The following is a 16507-nucleotide window of genomic DNA, read 5'->3' as shown; positions in this document are numbered from 1 at the left end:
GGTAACAAAAAGTACTGCCTGGCTTTATTTCAGGCAGCTGCTGAAACACCTTCCCAAAAAGAGGGATGGAGGGAAAAAGCTGAGTAGTTCCAGATGGATTCTGAGGCATTTTCAAATAAAAATATACAGCAGAGTGGGTGCAGTGTCATGGGCAGAATCTGATGACCCAGCAGACTTCTGTCAGCTGTGCATATTGTTTTATATAACATCAGAATTTTCTTTTCCAGCCCTCCCAGGTGCTGCCTGCAGAGGATGCACATGAAGAAGGGGAGCCGATGCAAATTGCACAGAGGTGAGTAGGATAATTTCTGAGCGTGGGGCTCACAGTGATATGGGCTCTTTCACTCTCCTTGGAGTATTTTAGGGTGCAATCCCACTGTGGCTTGCTGCAGGGCTTGCTGGAAAGGCTTATGCAGCCACTGCTGTTAGATATCCCTGGCTTTGGAGCAGCGTGGGAGAGAGGTGAGGCACAACTAGGGAGAAAGGCTCAGTTACTTTATAAGATGTGCAAGTACATCCTTGTACAAGTTGGAGGACTTGCTCCTTGCCCTCTGAAGCTCCTGTAACACAGTACGGTACAGCTCTGGGGGTGGGTGGGGGAGCTGAAGGTGAGTTACAGCGATGCCATCACGTGTCTATCGGGGAAGGAGCATAGGCAGCATGGTGGAGGGTTTACTGGATTTCTGTGTGTATTTTTATGTTCCTGCCTTACTGCTGAAGAGGAAAGCAGGGAAGAGGAAGCCAGACGGCACTGCCTATCAGCCAAAGATAGAGTGCAGTGCTCCAGAAAAGCCACTTCAGCAGATGACAGGTGTGGGACAAGTCAACATGATTTTCTTCAGATTTAAGCCTACTCCTCTTTCCTTGTTTTTTTTTTTTCCTTCTCCTTCCTGTGGGATGCAATTCTCAAGCAAAGACTGTGGAGAAGAAGGACAAATGGGAGACGATTTAGGGAGCAAGTTACAAGAGAGGCCAGATAATGTCATGTTTTTAATTTGCTGGGTTTTATAATTTAAACCTGCTTTGGAACAAAACTGCCAACTTTTCTCTGATCTAACAGCATTTGGCCTGAACAGTTATTATCAATATGCAGAGTATGAAAATCCCTCTTGCTTGTACCTTTCTAACAAGCTTAAAACCTGCCTTGGGGAGCAGGAGGAACTGCAGCTGCCACTGCTGCTGAGGCTGATGAGTTTGTGACAGCTGAGGTCTGAGCTTGCGTGGAAGGCAGCGAGGTGTGTGCTCTGCAGCGCTGGCCTCCCGCCTGCTTAGGGCAGGAGAGGCCAGGATATGGAGGATATAGAAAGAGAAGGACCTCGTTCCTTTGGTGTAGCTGATGGGGTTAGTCTGGGACACTCCCCAAGCCACCCAGGAGCTGCCTGCCTTGGGGTGGGATGCACCTGGATTCAGCGCTCCCTCCTCGGGCAGCTGGAACATCTGCAGGAAAGCAAGAAATGGCTGCAGTCTTTGCAGTTCTGTGCACATTAAGCGTTGCCATCTGGCTCCTGGTAATTTGCCAGCACAGGCCTCTCTCGGGTAGGGCTCAGGCACCCTGACCGGCTGGCCTCAGCCTCACTTAATAGGAAAACACGGCTCTGAGCTGTCTGGAGGGAGTGGAGCAGTTTAGGAAGTGCCAGCCCTGGGAAGAGGCTGCTTTGCTTTCTGTGGGCCGCTCTCCCTGCTTGTTTTACTCTTTGTATGGAGCATGGAAGATTGGGGTTTTAATAAATGATTATAGGCTTTGTTACCAAGAGATAGTTGGTGTAGCAAGAAATGTGGTTTGACTTCAAATTGATTAGCCCATTTTATAAATGTCATAGCAAGTTGTTTTGTGTGAGTTCTTTTGAAGAGAGCCCTGATGTTAGACACAGAGTAAAACATGCTCAGCCTGGATTCATAACAAATGCTTTGAGATGCTTTATTTAGAGAGAAAAGCCACTTGTGATTTCCTATCAGAATTTTGTTATTTATCATAAATCAGCAGTGGCTGTTCTCTCCTCTCTAAGGCCTGTGGTTGAGCTTAATAAATCTTCTGTTTGTCAGTGTGGGGATTCATGTTTTTAAAGTGTGTTCTTGCATACTTGATCAGACTAATCAGAAAGCCACGCAAGGCGTGGAGTGTATCAGCATGGGTGCTAGACTTCCTCAGCAATGCCTGCCTGGTTTGGAAAGACACTGTGCAGTGAGGGGGGAGAAAAAAAAAAGGAGGAATCCAAAGGTCAAAAAGAGAGGAGCGATGCCCGGTGCTGCTCCAAGGAACCACCACCCTAATGCTGTAAGGATTTTGCTGCAAGGAAAATGCCTTGTATCACATCCGTGCTGCTTCTGGCTGCTGTGCACAGGGATAAGGGAGAAAATGAACAGTGTGAGGAGGGAGAGGATAATGTGGGATAAAGCAGGTCTATCTTTCCTCTGTGAGGATTTCCTTCCCCAGGCAAAAAGAGGCACAGTGCTGCTACCTGCACAACTCCCAAGTCTTCTCCCACAGAGAGTCACACAGTTGTGAGCAGGTAGTTTTGCTCCCCTGACAAGAGATAGTGACCCTTTCTGCCTTTTTGTCAAATGTTTCTAGAAGAAAAAAATGTTCCCTTTGGGGTGTTTGCTTAGGATGGCATTTTAGATCCATATTTTCCTGTTTTCCTGGTCATTTCTGGCTGTCAGAATCATACTGACCACTTGGAAATTATGGCATCATCTGCTGTTCTGAACTGTGTGAGACAGGCAGGTGTGGCACTCACACCTATTGGACTGGAGATTCATAGTATATTTATATTTTGAACAGCATCTCCACGATGACCCCACTTGGCAGTAAAAGGAGTCCAGATATTGCCACAGAAAACTCTGCTGAAGAAGAGATCTCTGTTTGCCCAGGTAAAAGGCACTTGAGAATGTTATGAATTTTGTACTGAAAGTTGCACACTTATGGAATTCAGAGGAAAGAAGAGAATTTTCAAGTTACTTGAACAAAAAGGGAAAGACTTCTTTCCCTTCTCCATTTGTCAGGGCTAAAATTATCCAGGTAATGTAGTTTGATCCCCTAGTTTTGGACCCATTTCCTCTAAAACAATTCTGTGACAGGGTTTGTTGGGGACTTGCTGCTGAAGAGGCATGAAGATGTGCGTCAGCATGGAGGGCTCACTCAAAACAAGGTGTCAGGAGTGGTCTCTGCATTGCAATCAGATTTTCAGATTTTTCAGTGTCAAGATAATGTGCAAAGCGTGAGAGCTGTCTTACATTAATTAAACATGTTTTGGACCAGCGACTTTTTCTTCCTCGGTCTCTCCTACCATGTTTGAGGTTTTCCAGTCCAGCGTTTTAAGTGAGAAAATTAATGAAGGGACTGTTCCTGTTCACGAGCAGCCACAGCAGGAGAGGTCATGGTGGTGCTTGGTGGCATATTTTGTTGCTAAGGAAGATGTGGAGGTCTAAAGATGGTGCAACTGCAAGGCAGACCACAGAACGGGAGCTCTGCTTGTCTTGATGCGAGAGCAGCTCTATTCTTGCTTTGTCTCCATCCCAGCAAGTGTCCCACGCACTTTCCCTGTGTCTAATCTCACTCCCCATGAAGCTGCAAAGCTGTGGTGGCTTTGTCCTCACACCACCATGCTGTGACTTTAACCCCTCATCTGGCTGTGTTGTTGCACATTGTCTGATAACATTTGTGGCAAGTCTAAAAAATGTTTTGAAACTGTGAAAACTGTGTGAAGAAGCGTTAAGGGCTAAGTTACATCAAGAAGTGAGGAGGTAGTTTGGGGCTGCAAACCTGTGCTGACATGGAGGTGTTTTTCTGCAGAGACACAAACGAGCCCGTTGGAAGCTGTTGAGGAGGAGAGAGAAGAGCTCTGCTCAGACAGCAGAGATGCACCTATGCAGGTAAAAGAGCTGGAAGTTTGGGAAGGGTTCTGTTTCCAGTCCTACCTTCTAGACCCTGGTTCAACTGAGCTGTGCTGGCATTTCCCCTTGGGTAGCTGGGAGCTTGGACTTCTGCTGTTTGGATCCTCAACAAACAGTTCCCGCTTTGCTTTTCTCCTCTGCTTCATATCTCCAATCCCTTTTGGCTGGGAACTGCATGCAGCTGCTTGGAACCTTTCAGTCCTATAGCTGGAGAGCTGTTATCAATTCCAGCCCATTCTTTTGTACCCTTACACTGCTGTGCTGGAGGATGCCATCAGCGTGGGTGGCAGGGCTGTAGCTTGCCCATGTTCAGGGGTACAGTGCTGTGATGCTCAGTGATGCAGAGGGACCCCAGGAGCTGTGAGGGGTGTCCTAGGAAACCTCAGTCACTCTTGTTGTGACATGCTTTTCCCTGTTACAATCCTCTGAATTCCAATGTTTACTCTCCAACAGACCATCTCCAAAAGGCTAAGAAGAGAGCTTCACCCAAAGACTGGACTGGGATAAAGATGTCCTTGAAGTGTTGAGGGCTGGTGGTGGTTTGCAGGCCAAGCAGAGTGTCCTGAGCCGGGAATGTTGCTTTCTGTGCAGTAATAGTTGATAGCAATAGTAATTCAGTGGCAGGGCCGTCCTCTTACCTCTCACTGCAGATGTGCTCTGTGTGCAGCTCCTTTCCCTGCGTTGTCACACCTGCACAGCAATTGCTTTGCAGCTGTCACTGTACCAACACCTGACTTCAGTTCCTGCTTCTGATAAAACTCCCTTTGTCTATTAATTTAGAGAGAGATATCAAAGGGGTTGCCAAGTACTCCTCTGGCAGGGTACATGGATACAGAATCGTACAGCTCTTGACAAGAGGACTCATTTGTGGAAAGCTCATTCTGGGAGTTTGCAGCTTGTACAGCATGTCTGCAGCTCCTCATTCTCACAGGCCTCTTAATAAACCATCTTCTGCTCTCGTGTGCCTTTCATTCTGCAGGTATCTCCAAGCACTGCTCAGTCAATTAGGGACTGCAGCAGGGAGAGGGTTGATCCTGGGCTGGCCACCGAAGCACATTTGTGACCCATTTGGCTGTGGCCAGGACTCTGTCCTGTCCCTTGTGCTCTGCAGAAGGTACCCTGGGTCTCACACCTCTGCCTGGATGGCACAAGGTGATCAGCAAAGTGGTGGGGAGCAGGTTCCTAGGGATTGTTTGACATTATGGCTGGCAGCAGGTCCTGGTCCGGAGCCCGCAGCCCTCCAGGAAGACAGCAGAAACAGCTACCATGGCATCAGCAGTTTGCATGAGCTGAGCCTAGACCACTGGGACTGGCTTCTTCCTAGCAGATGCTGAGCCAGGACACAGGAGTCTTGTTGTTGAGCTCAGCCTCTAGCATTGCTTTTGGCTGGCTGTTGGCTGCAAGTACTATATCTTGTAGGCAATTTCCTCTGCTAAAGAGCAGAGGCAACTGTCTCTGCCTCTGACAGGGGTGATTGGTTCTGCAGTTGAGGTTTTCCAGACTGTTACAGCAAGGTTTTGTACAAGCAGTTTTGGAACTGTGGTGTCTTTTGTTACAGAATGTTGCATTTCCATTTAAAATTAGTAATTTACCATCGAATGTAGGCGGGCAGGGTGTGTAGAACCGGTGATCTCCTAAGATTGCTTTAAAAAAGGCAGCTAGAAGGAGCAGTGCCTGCTGCTTTTCCCATCATATTTTTTACGTGTGTTGTCTGACTGGGATAGTGCAGGTTTGATTTGATCATTCATATTTGACACATCTTGTTTTTTATGGCTCTTGTGTGTGACGCCCCACAGTGAGGAATTCACACGATGCAGTGACACTGAGATGTGAGAGAGGGGTACGAGCGCTAATGCTGTAAGTGATGTACTTGAGCAGCTTGTGTTCGTCTGGAGGAACTCTTGTGGCAACTCCTCCACAGAAATCCAGGGCAGAGAGCCTCCCTGGGAATGAAGGAGATGTTCCTGGGGCTTGGTGCTGTAGCTGGTATCTGGGAGAAATGCATTCCATGAGTCGGAATCTCAGTTTAAGGCCCAGTCCTGCAATTTTTGACATAGCTCCTCGGAGTCAACAAAAACAGCCTCCTTCCCTTTAGGACATAAAACCCAGAATCAGATCCCAATTTGGAAAAGGAAGTAATAAACCGAGTAATACGACAAAGCGCTCCAGTGGCACGGAGCATCTTGGCTGACCCCAATTACTGCTTCCCTGAAATGATACTGTTGGAGGAAAGCAGACGGCAGTTTTGCTGCACAGTCTACATGTCACTGCTTAGCTCTAAACAGAAACCCCTTCCATATTATTTTCCTATAGTTTTTTTTCTACATGGGTAATATTTAAGTAGCTTTTTTTAATCATTGCAAGGAGGGAAAGGTTCTTTCTTAAATGTGAAAAAATCTTGCAGCAAGCCTGACTAAGCAGAGGTGTAGTTATGAGTGAGATGGCTGCAGTCTGCTGCATTTGGGAATGTCAGTAGCATAGGGAGCAGGCTAGATCTCCGTGGGTGGGTAGTGGAACACCTTTGCAGCTGTGTGACCAATGCAAAAAGAGGGTGTCAGTAAGTGGTAATGGCACCCTGAGAACATACACGAGCTGTGACATTGTGCCCTGGCAAAAAGCCTCCGCTGGTAATTTTGTGACACGGATTTTCAATGGTATTGCCTCGCTCCTTGATCGGTGTCCCCTCTTATGATTGCTCCAGCCACCTCCTCTACAGAGGAGGAGCTTCCAGTGATCTCTCCTTGCTCCCTAAGACCACAGCAGCCTCCTTTCATCCTGGGGGAAGCTGTGTTCCCAGACCGTGCTGCCTGTGTAGCGTGGATCGTATCCAGAAACTGATGAGCACAAGTCAGGTGTTGAACTCTTGCTTTGCCCCATGAATTTTCCATCAGTTTCGCTTCTGAGCTTTCCTGATTAATGGAAGCCTTACCATTTTTCCACGGTAGTACAGGTGATGTTTGCCTTAAACGGTGTGCATGGCTGTGCAGAGAGGTTTCACCACGATTCAGAAGGACATGTTGCCTTTGCAAGAAGAATTAGTTGTTAGTGCAGTGCCGTTTACTCAGCCAGTGGTCTTATTTCTGACCCCTGTGTGATGGAGGAAGAATAAAACTTTCCAAGAAAAACTGAGTCTGTGGCAGGGTGAGTAGCTACCAGACAACATGGAGCTCTGCACCTAGCAAAAAAAGAGGAACATCACTATCTGGCTAATTTTTCTTCTTCTTCTTCCTTAGGTTGGTGGAGATGAAGATGCTGGTGGGACTGTGTCCAAGCGCAGTCCTACAGCCACTGCCCATGTGTCGTGCCCGCTGTGTGATCACAGCTTTCCAGCTGCAGAGATCGAGCTCCATGCCATGTACTGCAACGGCATCGTGGGAGCAGAGGCTGGCAGGGACACTCCAGGTCTGCCAAGTGTTACTTGCAAGTGTTTGCTCCTTGTGCTCGTCCCCCTTCCCTACTGTTTACTTGGCAGACAGGTGCTGCAGTCTTGTTCTTCTTGGGATATTTGGTGCATAATGTGTAGGGAAGGTTTGCTCTGCCTTATTCTATCTCCAGGCTGTTCAGGAGAGTGTTATTCAGAGGCTCTGGTGTTTCCAGCACTTCCTGTACAGAGACATCTCTGATTGACTTTGCACAACAATTTACCACATTATCAGCTCCTGAATATTGCCCCAGGATCTAGTCCTGGATGCTTCAAGCAGTTCTCATAAGACGTGTCTATTGTGTGTTTTGTTGAGGACCTGCAGAGAATGTGGCAGTGATAGGAAATGGAAGTCTTGTGCCCTTCAGGGCTCTTGAGAAGGAAAAATGTTCTGTACCACTCCAAGCATGGCCTGTGCTCTGCATGGAGTCTGACATTTGTATGTACTAAAATGGCTTGTTCGGGTGACAGAGATTGCAGAAAAGTTTCCCTCTTGTTCCACTAAAATTGCAAAATGATAACTATCAATCTGGGAGTGTGGATTTTTCTCCTTCATTTGAAGAGTGAGGTGTAGAAGCACGGTCAGAATGCCCGTATTAATCCTCTTTGCAGTCTTTTTTATATCAGGTTTCCATAGCCAACCTTTGTAGAGCTTAAGTGAACAAATACACTGGTTGGTTATCAACATATTCAGTAAGTTATGTTTTAGCTGCTGCTTGAAATGTAAAATCTGTGTTAGCACAATGTCAGGTAATATCAAAGTAGTAGCTTGTAATAAGATTAACTTTTCAGGTTGTGAATATATAATTTTCAGTTACATTCTGGGTTATTACATGCAACCTAAATCTATGATGTTTAAACAATTTGAGCAAATCAGAGCTAGTACAAGAACTTTAACTTCTGCATTCCTCTAGCAGGAGGAAGTTTCACCATGTAATCTTAATGCAGAGTTGATGTAGTTCCTGAACAAGGTTATACTAAATCTTTGGGGATGTGACATGGGTCCTGTCAAGATAACAGGAGCCAGAGTAGTGGCTGATACTGGCTGGTGCTTAATTTTGGTGGGAAGTTCTCTCTGTAGGCACAGCCCTGCTACTAATGCAAAGCATTTGGCTCAGGCAAATCACAAATTATCACAGTTCTATCCTCAACACTGATAAAGGTGTTATCCCTGCTACAAAATGGAGCAGAATTTTTAGTATGCCTTTTAGCAGGAATGTCTTTGGCCCTGTGGTATTTAGGTCCCTGGTGTGGCTGGACTGTGAGCATTTCCATTGATCCTGGGGAATCCTGACTGTGATCAGGAAAAAGCTTTGAATTCTTGGCAGTGTGAGGGAATTTGTTCTTCCCTTTGGTGTTGGCTTTCAGCAGGACAGAGTTCAAGGCTGGCCTCTTCACTCTGCTCCAGACTGGTCTCCTTGGGGACGTTTGTAAGGGTAGTTATTTTGTAATTGCTACTGTGCTGTTCTGGCTTGTTCAAAACAATCCCCCCATAAGAAAACCAACCTGGAATAAAAGGGATTTTGCTCTGCAATAATGGCTGTAAGCAGAGCAATGGGTTTGGGACAAAATCACAATAATTTGGGTTTTCTATTGCCAGCTATTCTGGTATTTTCCCTGTAGAGACCAGGCTCTATTATCCATAGCAGTCTATGACACCTGTGTTGTTTGCACCCAGACTCTTTGAAGGACCATGGGCTTCCAGGGCTTGGGCAGAATCCTGTGCTTGCTTGTGGGGCTCTGGGTCACAGGGCATCTTGGGCCAGTTCCCAGCATCTGTTGGAAGGTGAGAGTCACCCAGAGGGGTCTCAGCTGACGGGCTGATCATTGGATTTTGGGTTGAATAGGCAGGGGGGATGTTCAGCTCTGAGCAGAGGCCACACAGTAGCCTGGCACAGCTGTGCAGGTACAAAAGAACTCTGTTTCCAGGGCTGTTACCTTGGCATCCATTGCTAGCACAAAATCCACAGGTAAAGCTAAAGCATGGGGAGAAAAAAAGAGGTGAGAGAATTGTCTTCTGAGGCAAATGCCAGCTCCTGTGTGGGTCCAGAAGCTGTTCTGTACTGCTGCAGCACTGTGTGCTCTTGGCTGGCTGCTGGCTTCCTCAAGAGCACAGCAACAGCCTCATGTGAGAAGAAATCAGAGTTCACTACTCTAAGCCATGTCCTGATCTGTTAAGAAAAGACTGCTTCAATTTTCCTTTGGTGCACTGGGTCAGGGGTTCCTGGTCTGTCTTCAGATTTATTAATTGGACTTACTCCCGATGTCTCTAGAATTGCAGATTATGCAGTTCTGCAAACTACAGCTGTCAGTGGTTTTCATTTTAATATTACAAAAGGATGAGTTCTTGCTGGTTTTACTTCTCTTCTTCCCTCTTCTAATCATGCACCAAAGTCTCTTGGTGTTAGGTCTCGGGAGACCAGCTCAGCCTGGCTGATATCTAAGGACAGATTTTCAAATGAGTTAGCTGGGCAAGATGAGTTACAGTCACTTTCCCTACACACATGGACACCCTGGCTGGATGCCCAGACCACCAAACACCTGGGCAGTATGAAAATCTGGTCATGAATTTCCATTTTCCTGTGATCTGAGTAAATAAAAAAGAAGAGCCTGCTGTTGTGTTAGCCCCTGTACCAGGCTGGGGAAGGTTCAGGTCCTGGGTTTCCAGCTCAGTGACTGGTGTTAATTCCAAATGAACAAGTGGATCTGTGGAAGTGCTGTGCCAGCTCCCTCTTTCTTCATGCACTCAACTGAAGGGCTCACTTGTGTGAGAGGGGCTGTGTGAGAGGGCTCTGCTGGAGCCACCATATCCATTGCCTGCTGCTGCTGCCAACACAGGAATCTGCTGGTTTCACCCTGGAAGCTAGTCTTGGCTGCTGCTGAGTACAGCAAATACTCTCAAGCTTTGTGACATACTTGATGCCTCTTACCCTCCATCTGCATGCATCTGACATCTCGTTTCCCAAGTGAGCTCAGGGAGATGAAGATTTGGTATATCCCTTCCTCCCAAAGGCTCAAATGCAGTGTGGTGCAGCTGTCAGTCTTCAGCAGCAGCACTGGTGTTGTTAAAAAGCTCCTGACATCAGTAGAAGTGGCACTAATACAGCAGAAAGAGTAAGGGAGTGGGTGTAGAGGAAGCTGGATGGCTTCTGAGAAGGGACAAGATGCCGTGAGCTGGACACTAAAAGATCCTGCACAGAAGTGGCACAGCTGGCAATAAGCACAGGGAGGAAGCTGGTGGGCCAAGCAGCAAGGCGAGGAGCTCAGTGGCTCTGGCCTTGCAGCCCCAGGAGGTGCCTGGGCTGGGCTGATAGTGGAGTCATGCTGGGGAGGGTTTGCTCCTCTCCCCCAGGGTGCATGTTGAAACCAAACAGGCCAAGGATGACTTGTCAACCAGAAGAAATGCCGAGTGAGGGAAAAGGTGGTTGTTGGACTACGGAGCATGTCTGACCCAGCAAAGAGCATTTCATTTGGGAGAGTTACAAGGTTCCTGTCACACAGCAGGTCAGCACTGCTCTGTGGTGGGGATTTTCCCTGCGGCAAGTCTTTTCCTGTGTTCTGAACTACCTTCTTGTGGGTGACTGAAGTGTTTTGGCAGGGGTCGTGCCTCACCAGCTGGCCCTGTTCTCTCTCCTGCGCTGCTTCTTCCAGCAACACAGCTGAGGGTCTCCCCCTGGGCAGCTGCAGAGCTAGGCCCAGACATCTCTAATGGGCCCATTATGCCAGATGTGTTCACTGCCTTTGGAAGAAAATAGAACTGATTAACACCTGAGCTGGTGCACAAGGCTCCCCAGACGGTGTTAAAGGAATATTAACGAGCGCACGCTGGTTTGGAGAGCAGCTCTCACCATGCTGTCAAACACATGTGTTGGTTGGGTTCTTGGGAGGCTGGGTGGCCTGGGGGGTGGCCATCGTTACCAGCCGTCCTAGTCAGGCTGCCACTTTGAATCTGGGCCAGGCTATGTTAAAGAGAGACGTTTACTTCAGTTCCTGTGAGAGATGAGCTGTTGGTATCAGTCATCGCCTACGAGACAATATCCACATCCTAGGAAACGCTCGAGCTTGTTTCTTCAGTGTGGTTGTCTCCTGTCAGCCCCAACAGCTCCTGAGCACCTTGCAATGCACTGCTGGTTGTGGCTGCAGATTGCTGCTAAGGGAAAGGCTGTGTTGCATTGGATAGATACTGGGGTTGCCCAACACTTTGGAAATGGGGTTTAGCTAAAACTCAGAAGAATTCCCTTTATTCTGCACAAAATTTTGTGCATTACTTTCTTTATCACAGATGATGTGCCAACAAAAACAGGTTTGTTGTGCCTATACCTTGGATTCAGACCTTTTCTAATGTCAGTATGGGAAGCAGCGTCACCGAGCCGTAAAACAGCTCCCTGCGTTGTCCCCTTAGCCAGCGTGCCTGAGAGCGCTTACTGTGACATCTGTTTTGGAGCTGGAGTCTTGAACGTCCCTGGTGAAGCAAGCTAAGCTATCTGAAATGTTCCCTGAGGATCTTTGCTGGTGGTATGTCAACAGGAATACGCTGAGAGGAATTCGACTGAAAGGGACAACGCTCCAACATGCTCCCTGCAGATGCCTGCAGAGCCAGTTGGGAAAGGCTGCTTGGGCTTGCTGAGGGAACAGAAATTTTTGGCCCCATCATCAGCTGCTCAGCGGGGATCTCCTTGGCTACCCACATGTGTTGGAGCTGCTGGAGAGCAGCACTGCTCCTAGTAGAGACCGTCATACAGGGGACCCCCAGAGCTGTATATGGACAATAGCACTGGTCACCCTGGTTCATATGGGCCGTGGGAAAGCGACGACTGCGGGGCTAATTGTTGTAACCTTCCCTTTTCAGTGTGAGCTGTGCCCTCCCCTGCAAGGCTCTCCCTGCCACATCTGCAGAAGGGCCAGTGCCTCTGCACAGCCCCTGCCTCAGCTCACCATGTCCCCGAGCTCACAGCTGCCACAGTCCCTCCCTGCAGCAGGCACGGGAGCCTGGATTGGCAGGGAGTGGTGCTGTGCTGCTGGAGCAGCTGGATAACGCTTCTCCCAGGCTATCGCGCTGCTGCGCGTCAGCTTTAAAATTCCTGTAAACTACATGCTGTTGATCCAGCTGTTTCTGGCTGAAGACAAGTTAGGTGTGAAATGTTTAGCTGGCTTCCAAGTCTGGGAAAGATAAATTTTTCAATATCCCTGAGGGAAAAAGGGAGACTTGGTCAGCAACCTGTTCTTCAGGAAAGAAGGCTCTGCTGGTCCCAGTCCAGTGTTTGCCTCTACCATCACTTGTGCTGCAGCCCTGAGTGAAAGGAATGGAAACTTGTTGCATTTGGGCATGGTGTAGAGGTGGTTTTGGGGTGGACAGTAGTACCCTCTCTGTTAACCCTTTCTGTTTTTCCTCCAGTGCTCACCCGGCGTCAGAGAGAGGCAAGAAATAAAGCTGCCAGTGGTGAAGGCAGCCCTTCATCCTTAGACATTGACAAGTAAGTAGGTATGCTTGCCTTCTCCAAGATTGTTTCCACACTTCCATTCTAGCTAGACTGTGGATGTCTTTATTCCTGTACAAATGCTGGCCGTTGGCTTTATAGCAGTGTTTCCCTAAGAAATTGCCTTCTGTCAGTGGCTCTTGTTGCAGTGCTGGCTATATTTAAACTGAAGCAAGAGGAATTTGCTGTTCTCAGATTGTTTATTTTTGCACTGATTTCCTTTCAGCCCAATCCATGGTGGGTCAGGGGCGTGTGGCTGCTGGGGTGGAGCTGTAGCTAAAAGGGTGCTAACTCAGCTGGTTTCTAATGGGAGATTTGAGCTTGGTAACCCCAGGAAAAGAAGAGGCCAGGACATGGAGGCTGTCAACATGGCACCTGTAGTGATATTCTTAATTAAATTAGACTTTCAGAATAGCAGTGGCTTTGTTTAATCTCTTTCCATGCAGCCCCTCCTCCTGCCACCCACACAAAGCATCATAAGAGAGGATCTGACAGTAAAATCCTTGCTATGGAAGCAATTTTGCTGCTACAAACAGTGGATGGCAACATCACTAATGGAATTAGGCTAATTATAGAGAGGACAGCTTCTGTTTAGACACATTATCTGGGTAATCAGCACTGACTGGAAAGAAAATACAGGAAAAGTACTGCAGAGTTTTGCTCGATGGGGGCTCTCCATATGCATTTTAGAGCCTGGGGTGTTTCACTAAGAGAGTACCCCTATCAAACTGAATGCAATGCTGCTGGGGCTGGTCCCTGGGGGCTTTGTCTCTTCTTGGAGATGGTCCATTCCTGAATTCATTCTGAAGAGCCAGTGTCCTCTCCTGCACGGTTCAGTCCCTGCAGACCACGGTTCCCTGGTGTGGAAGCAAGTGTAGCTGTGTGTAAATCCATGCCTGACCTTCATCTCCTTTCACCCAGCATGATTTTCTTCCCAAGAACACTCGGTTGTCCTGCATGAGCCTGGGCATCTTCTACTCAAATGAGGGGATTTGAGGAACAGGCTGAGCCAGCCCCCCAGCAGGAGCACGTGCTCTGCAATTCCTCTCCCTGCATGGCATGATGTAAAATGGAGACAGTGCAGAGAAAGACTTGATTTACTAGTCAGACAAGTTCATCCAGCCCTGGTAAAATGTCTCTCTGATTTAACACACTTGGTTTGCTTTTCAGGCAGAATTTAGCTCCCCTTTGCAAAGCCCGTGCACTTCATTTCTGTAGATTTTGACAGGGTGCTTTATGTCTGGGGAGAAATCAGTGGTGTTTGAGATAGTTAGATGAACAGATTTGATTACTGTCCCGCTGCTGCAGCAGCAGGATACAGAGGAACAGGCAGGGAAAACTGATAATCACTCAGTCTTTGCGATTGGTGCTGGCCCAACCCCACTGAGCAAGACTGGATTTGGTGACACGTCTTCTCCGTGGCGTGGCCTGGAGGAGGAAAGTCACCGCTGGTGTCTGGGAGCCCAGTGCAGGGTGAATCCTAATGCAGTGCTCTGTCCTTTGCTGCCTGGCAGGTGTGAGAAGTGCTACCTCTGTAAATCACTGGTGCCACTGCTGCAGTATCAGAGGCACGTGGACAGCTGCCTTCAGGCTGCTAGGCAAGCTCAGGGAACCAGGAGGCTGCGAAGAGCCAAGGTGAGGGGCGACCCTGCATACCGTCTCCTTTGCTTTGCGCTGGGTATGGGGCTGGCTTGGCAGCAGGAGCTGCTTCCCTGGTTGATGGGGATGAGCTGACCTGATGTAGGATTGCCTGTCCCTGTGGGCCACTGTGGGCAGAGAACTCATTGCCCTCCTTCCTGCTACGCTCGGTGAGAGCACAGACTGGTCCCAGGGGTGAGCTAATCCAGCAGAGCTGCCAGTAACCTCTCCAGTGGGCAGACAGCCAGGGCTGTCCCTCTGCCAGCCAGTGTGCCTCAATCCTGCAGCCTTCCTCGGCTGAATGTCGATGGAGTGGGGGGCACCGCTAGGATGACAAGCCTATCTGAGTCCATCCACAAGTCCTTTCCCATGGGGGAGGCTTCAGAAACAGAGCAGGGGGAATTGTGCTGGGAGCAAACCACAGCATCCCGGGAGAATTGTGGGGGAGCGAGTGCAGTGGAGGTGTGTGGGGTGTGGGGAATGTGCCTCGGTAGAGGAGGTGGGAGGCAGGAGTGTGGGTGGCAGCTGGCTCACAGTCACTTGCCAGGTGTTGGCCCCCACTGTGCTTTTTCCTGCTCGCAGCAGTCCTGGGGGAGCACAGAGAGGGTCCTTTCAAGGCCTTCCTGCTGGTTTCTGCAGGCAAAGCCCTAGTGCTGCAGCTTTGCCTGTGCTCAGAAATGTGATTCACGGCATGAAGATGCAACATGATGTCTTAGTTTTGTATAATCCCTTAAATCCATCACAGGCCTCAGCCCTTTGGGGATTCAGATGCAAATGATGAGATTTCTGGTTGATGATTTTGGCTGGGATACAGCCAAGTGCTGTGTGGTTCAGAGTACTGCAGGGCATGGCTGCTCCTGCATGTGACTGGCTCTGTGGGGGCTGTTTGACTCTGTCCCTGTGCCCCACAGCTGGCTGGTGTGCAGGTTCTGCATGCAGGAAAGATGCTGGAGCCAGGTGGCTCTTTGGGGTTGGCTTGGCAAGGCTCTGTGTTACCTCTGGCCCTGCCTTGTGCTGAGGTGGCAGCTCACTGGGGGAACAGGTCACGACTGGGCATGGGATGGGCCATTGGAAAGCTTCCTAGTGGCTCTGTTGGGCTTGTAGATTTTTGCCATGGCCTATTTTGGGGTGCTTTGCAGCTCCAACCCGCAACTGGGACACCAGTGCCTTGTAGAGCAGTTTTGGGGGCAGGGAGCAGCCAGAAGAGGGGACTTTGCTGGGCCAATGAGGGTCAAAGCAGCCAGGCCAAGAGGTCTTCCCTTAGCCTGTGTGACCAGCGTGGCTGCACCTTCTCAGGGGCTGAGAGGGGGTACAAGAGGTGCATTCCTCATCTGGCTCTGCCCTGAAGGAAGGCTCTTCCCTCCAGCACCAAGCCTTGGTGCCCTCAGACAGACTGGGATGAACCTGCCCTTGGAGGCACAGTTCTGGAGGATGTGTCCTAGCTGTGGCAGAGCCCCTGGTGCCCCCATTTCTGTTACAGCACTGTGCTCACCAGCTGGGCTTGGGGTTGGCTTCCTGCACCCTGGCCTCCCTCCTTGCTGGGTTTTTCTCAATTAACTGCTTTTGTCTGCCTCTGCTTGAGCACTAGTTGGGCTGGGCACAGAACAGAGCCCTTCCTGTGCGTGGCTGGAGGCCCTGGACATGCAGCATTTCCTCTTGTGCCCAGCCTGAGGGGGAACTTGTGCCCATAGGGCTATGGGGTTCCCTTGTGGCAGTGCTATGATGGTGGCTCTCCTCTCCTTGACAGGACACCGGAAAGCGGGAGAGGGGCCTCCTCAGGATGCTGGAGCTCTCAGAGAGCAAGTCTGAAGGTGGGAAACTGCTTAAACTGCTTTTTGTGCCTGCCTGGCTGGATCAGGAGTGTCCTTTTCCCAGTTCTCCCCTTTTCATCCTGGCTTGGCCTAAGCTGTTCTGGCAGAGCAAATTCTCCTTGGAAAGGCCTGTGCTTCCTGAGCAGAGCAGGAGGCTGTGAGCTTAGTTGGCTGTCAGCATTCCCCAGTACACATCCCTGGTTGTGCCCATTGGACCTGTGCCCACTGGACCTGTGCCAGCGCCCAGAGCCCTTGCAGGGATGGGG

The 16507-nt window shown here is 49.2% G+C and overlaps 1 protein-coding gene across 4 annotated transcripts in view; it reads left to right on the top strand.

Moving 5' to 3' along the window:
• Positions 1–16507, top strand: part of UIMC1 (ubiquitin interaction motif containing 1) — a 39856-nt gene that overhangs the window by 22687 nt on the left and 662 nt on the right. For 3 of the 4 annotated variants that reach the window (XM_027718704.2, XM_027718705.2, XM_027718702.2), the window contains exons 6-12: positions 228–292; positions 2783–2871; positions 3794–3873; positions 7128–7296; positions 12711–12789; positions 14307–14427; positions 16178–16241. In XM_027718704.2, the coding sequence (XP_027574505.2) occupies positions 228–292; positions 2783–2871; positions 3794–3873; positions 7128–7296; positions 12711–12789; positions 14307–14427; positions 16178–16241 (667 nt within the window). Of the gene's footprint in view, positions 1–227; positions 293–2782; positions 2872–3793; positions 3874–7127; positions 7297–12710; positions 12798–14306; positions 14428–16177; positions 16242–16507 lie in introns of those variants that run through there. The other variant, XM_027718706.2, reaches the window with a different exon arrangement.

The sequence above is a fragment of the Pipra filicauda genome, unplaced genomic scaffold (genome assembly GCF_003945595.2).
Source record: "Pipra filicauda isolate LSUMZ 115617 unplaced genomic scaffold, ASM394559v2 scaffold3_size10097308_pilon, whole genome shotgun sequence".
In the NCBI taxonomy this organism is placed as follows: domain Eukaryota; kingdom Metazoa; phylum Chordata; class Aves; order Passeriformes; family Pipridae; genus Pipra; species Pipra filicauda.
The sequence above is the reverse complement of the archived record's forward strand: the minus strand, read 5'-3'. Positions and strand labels throughout refer to the sequence as shown.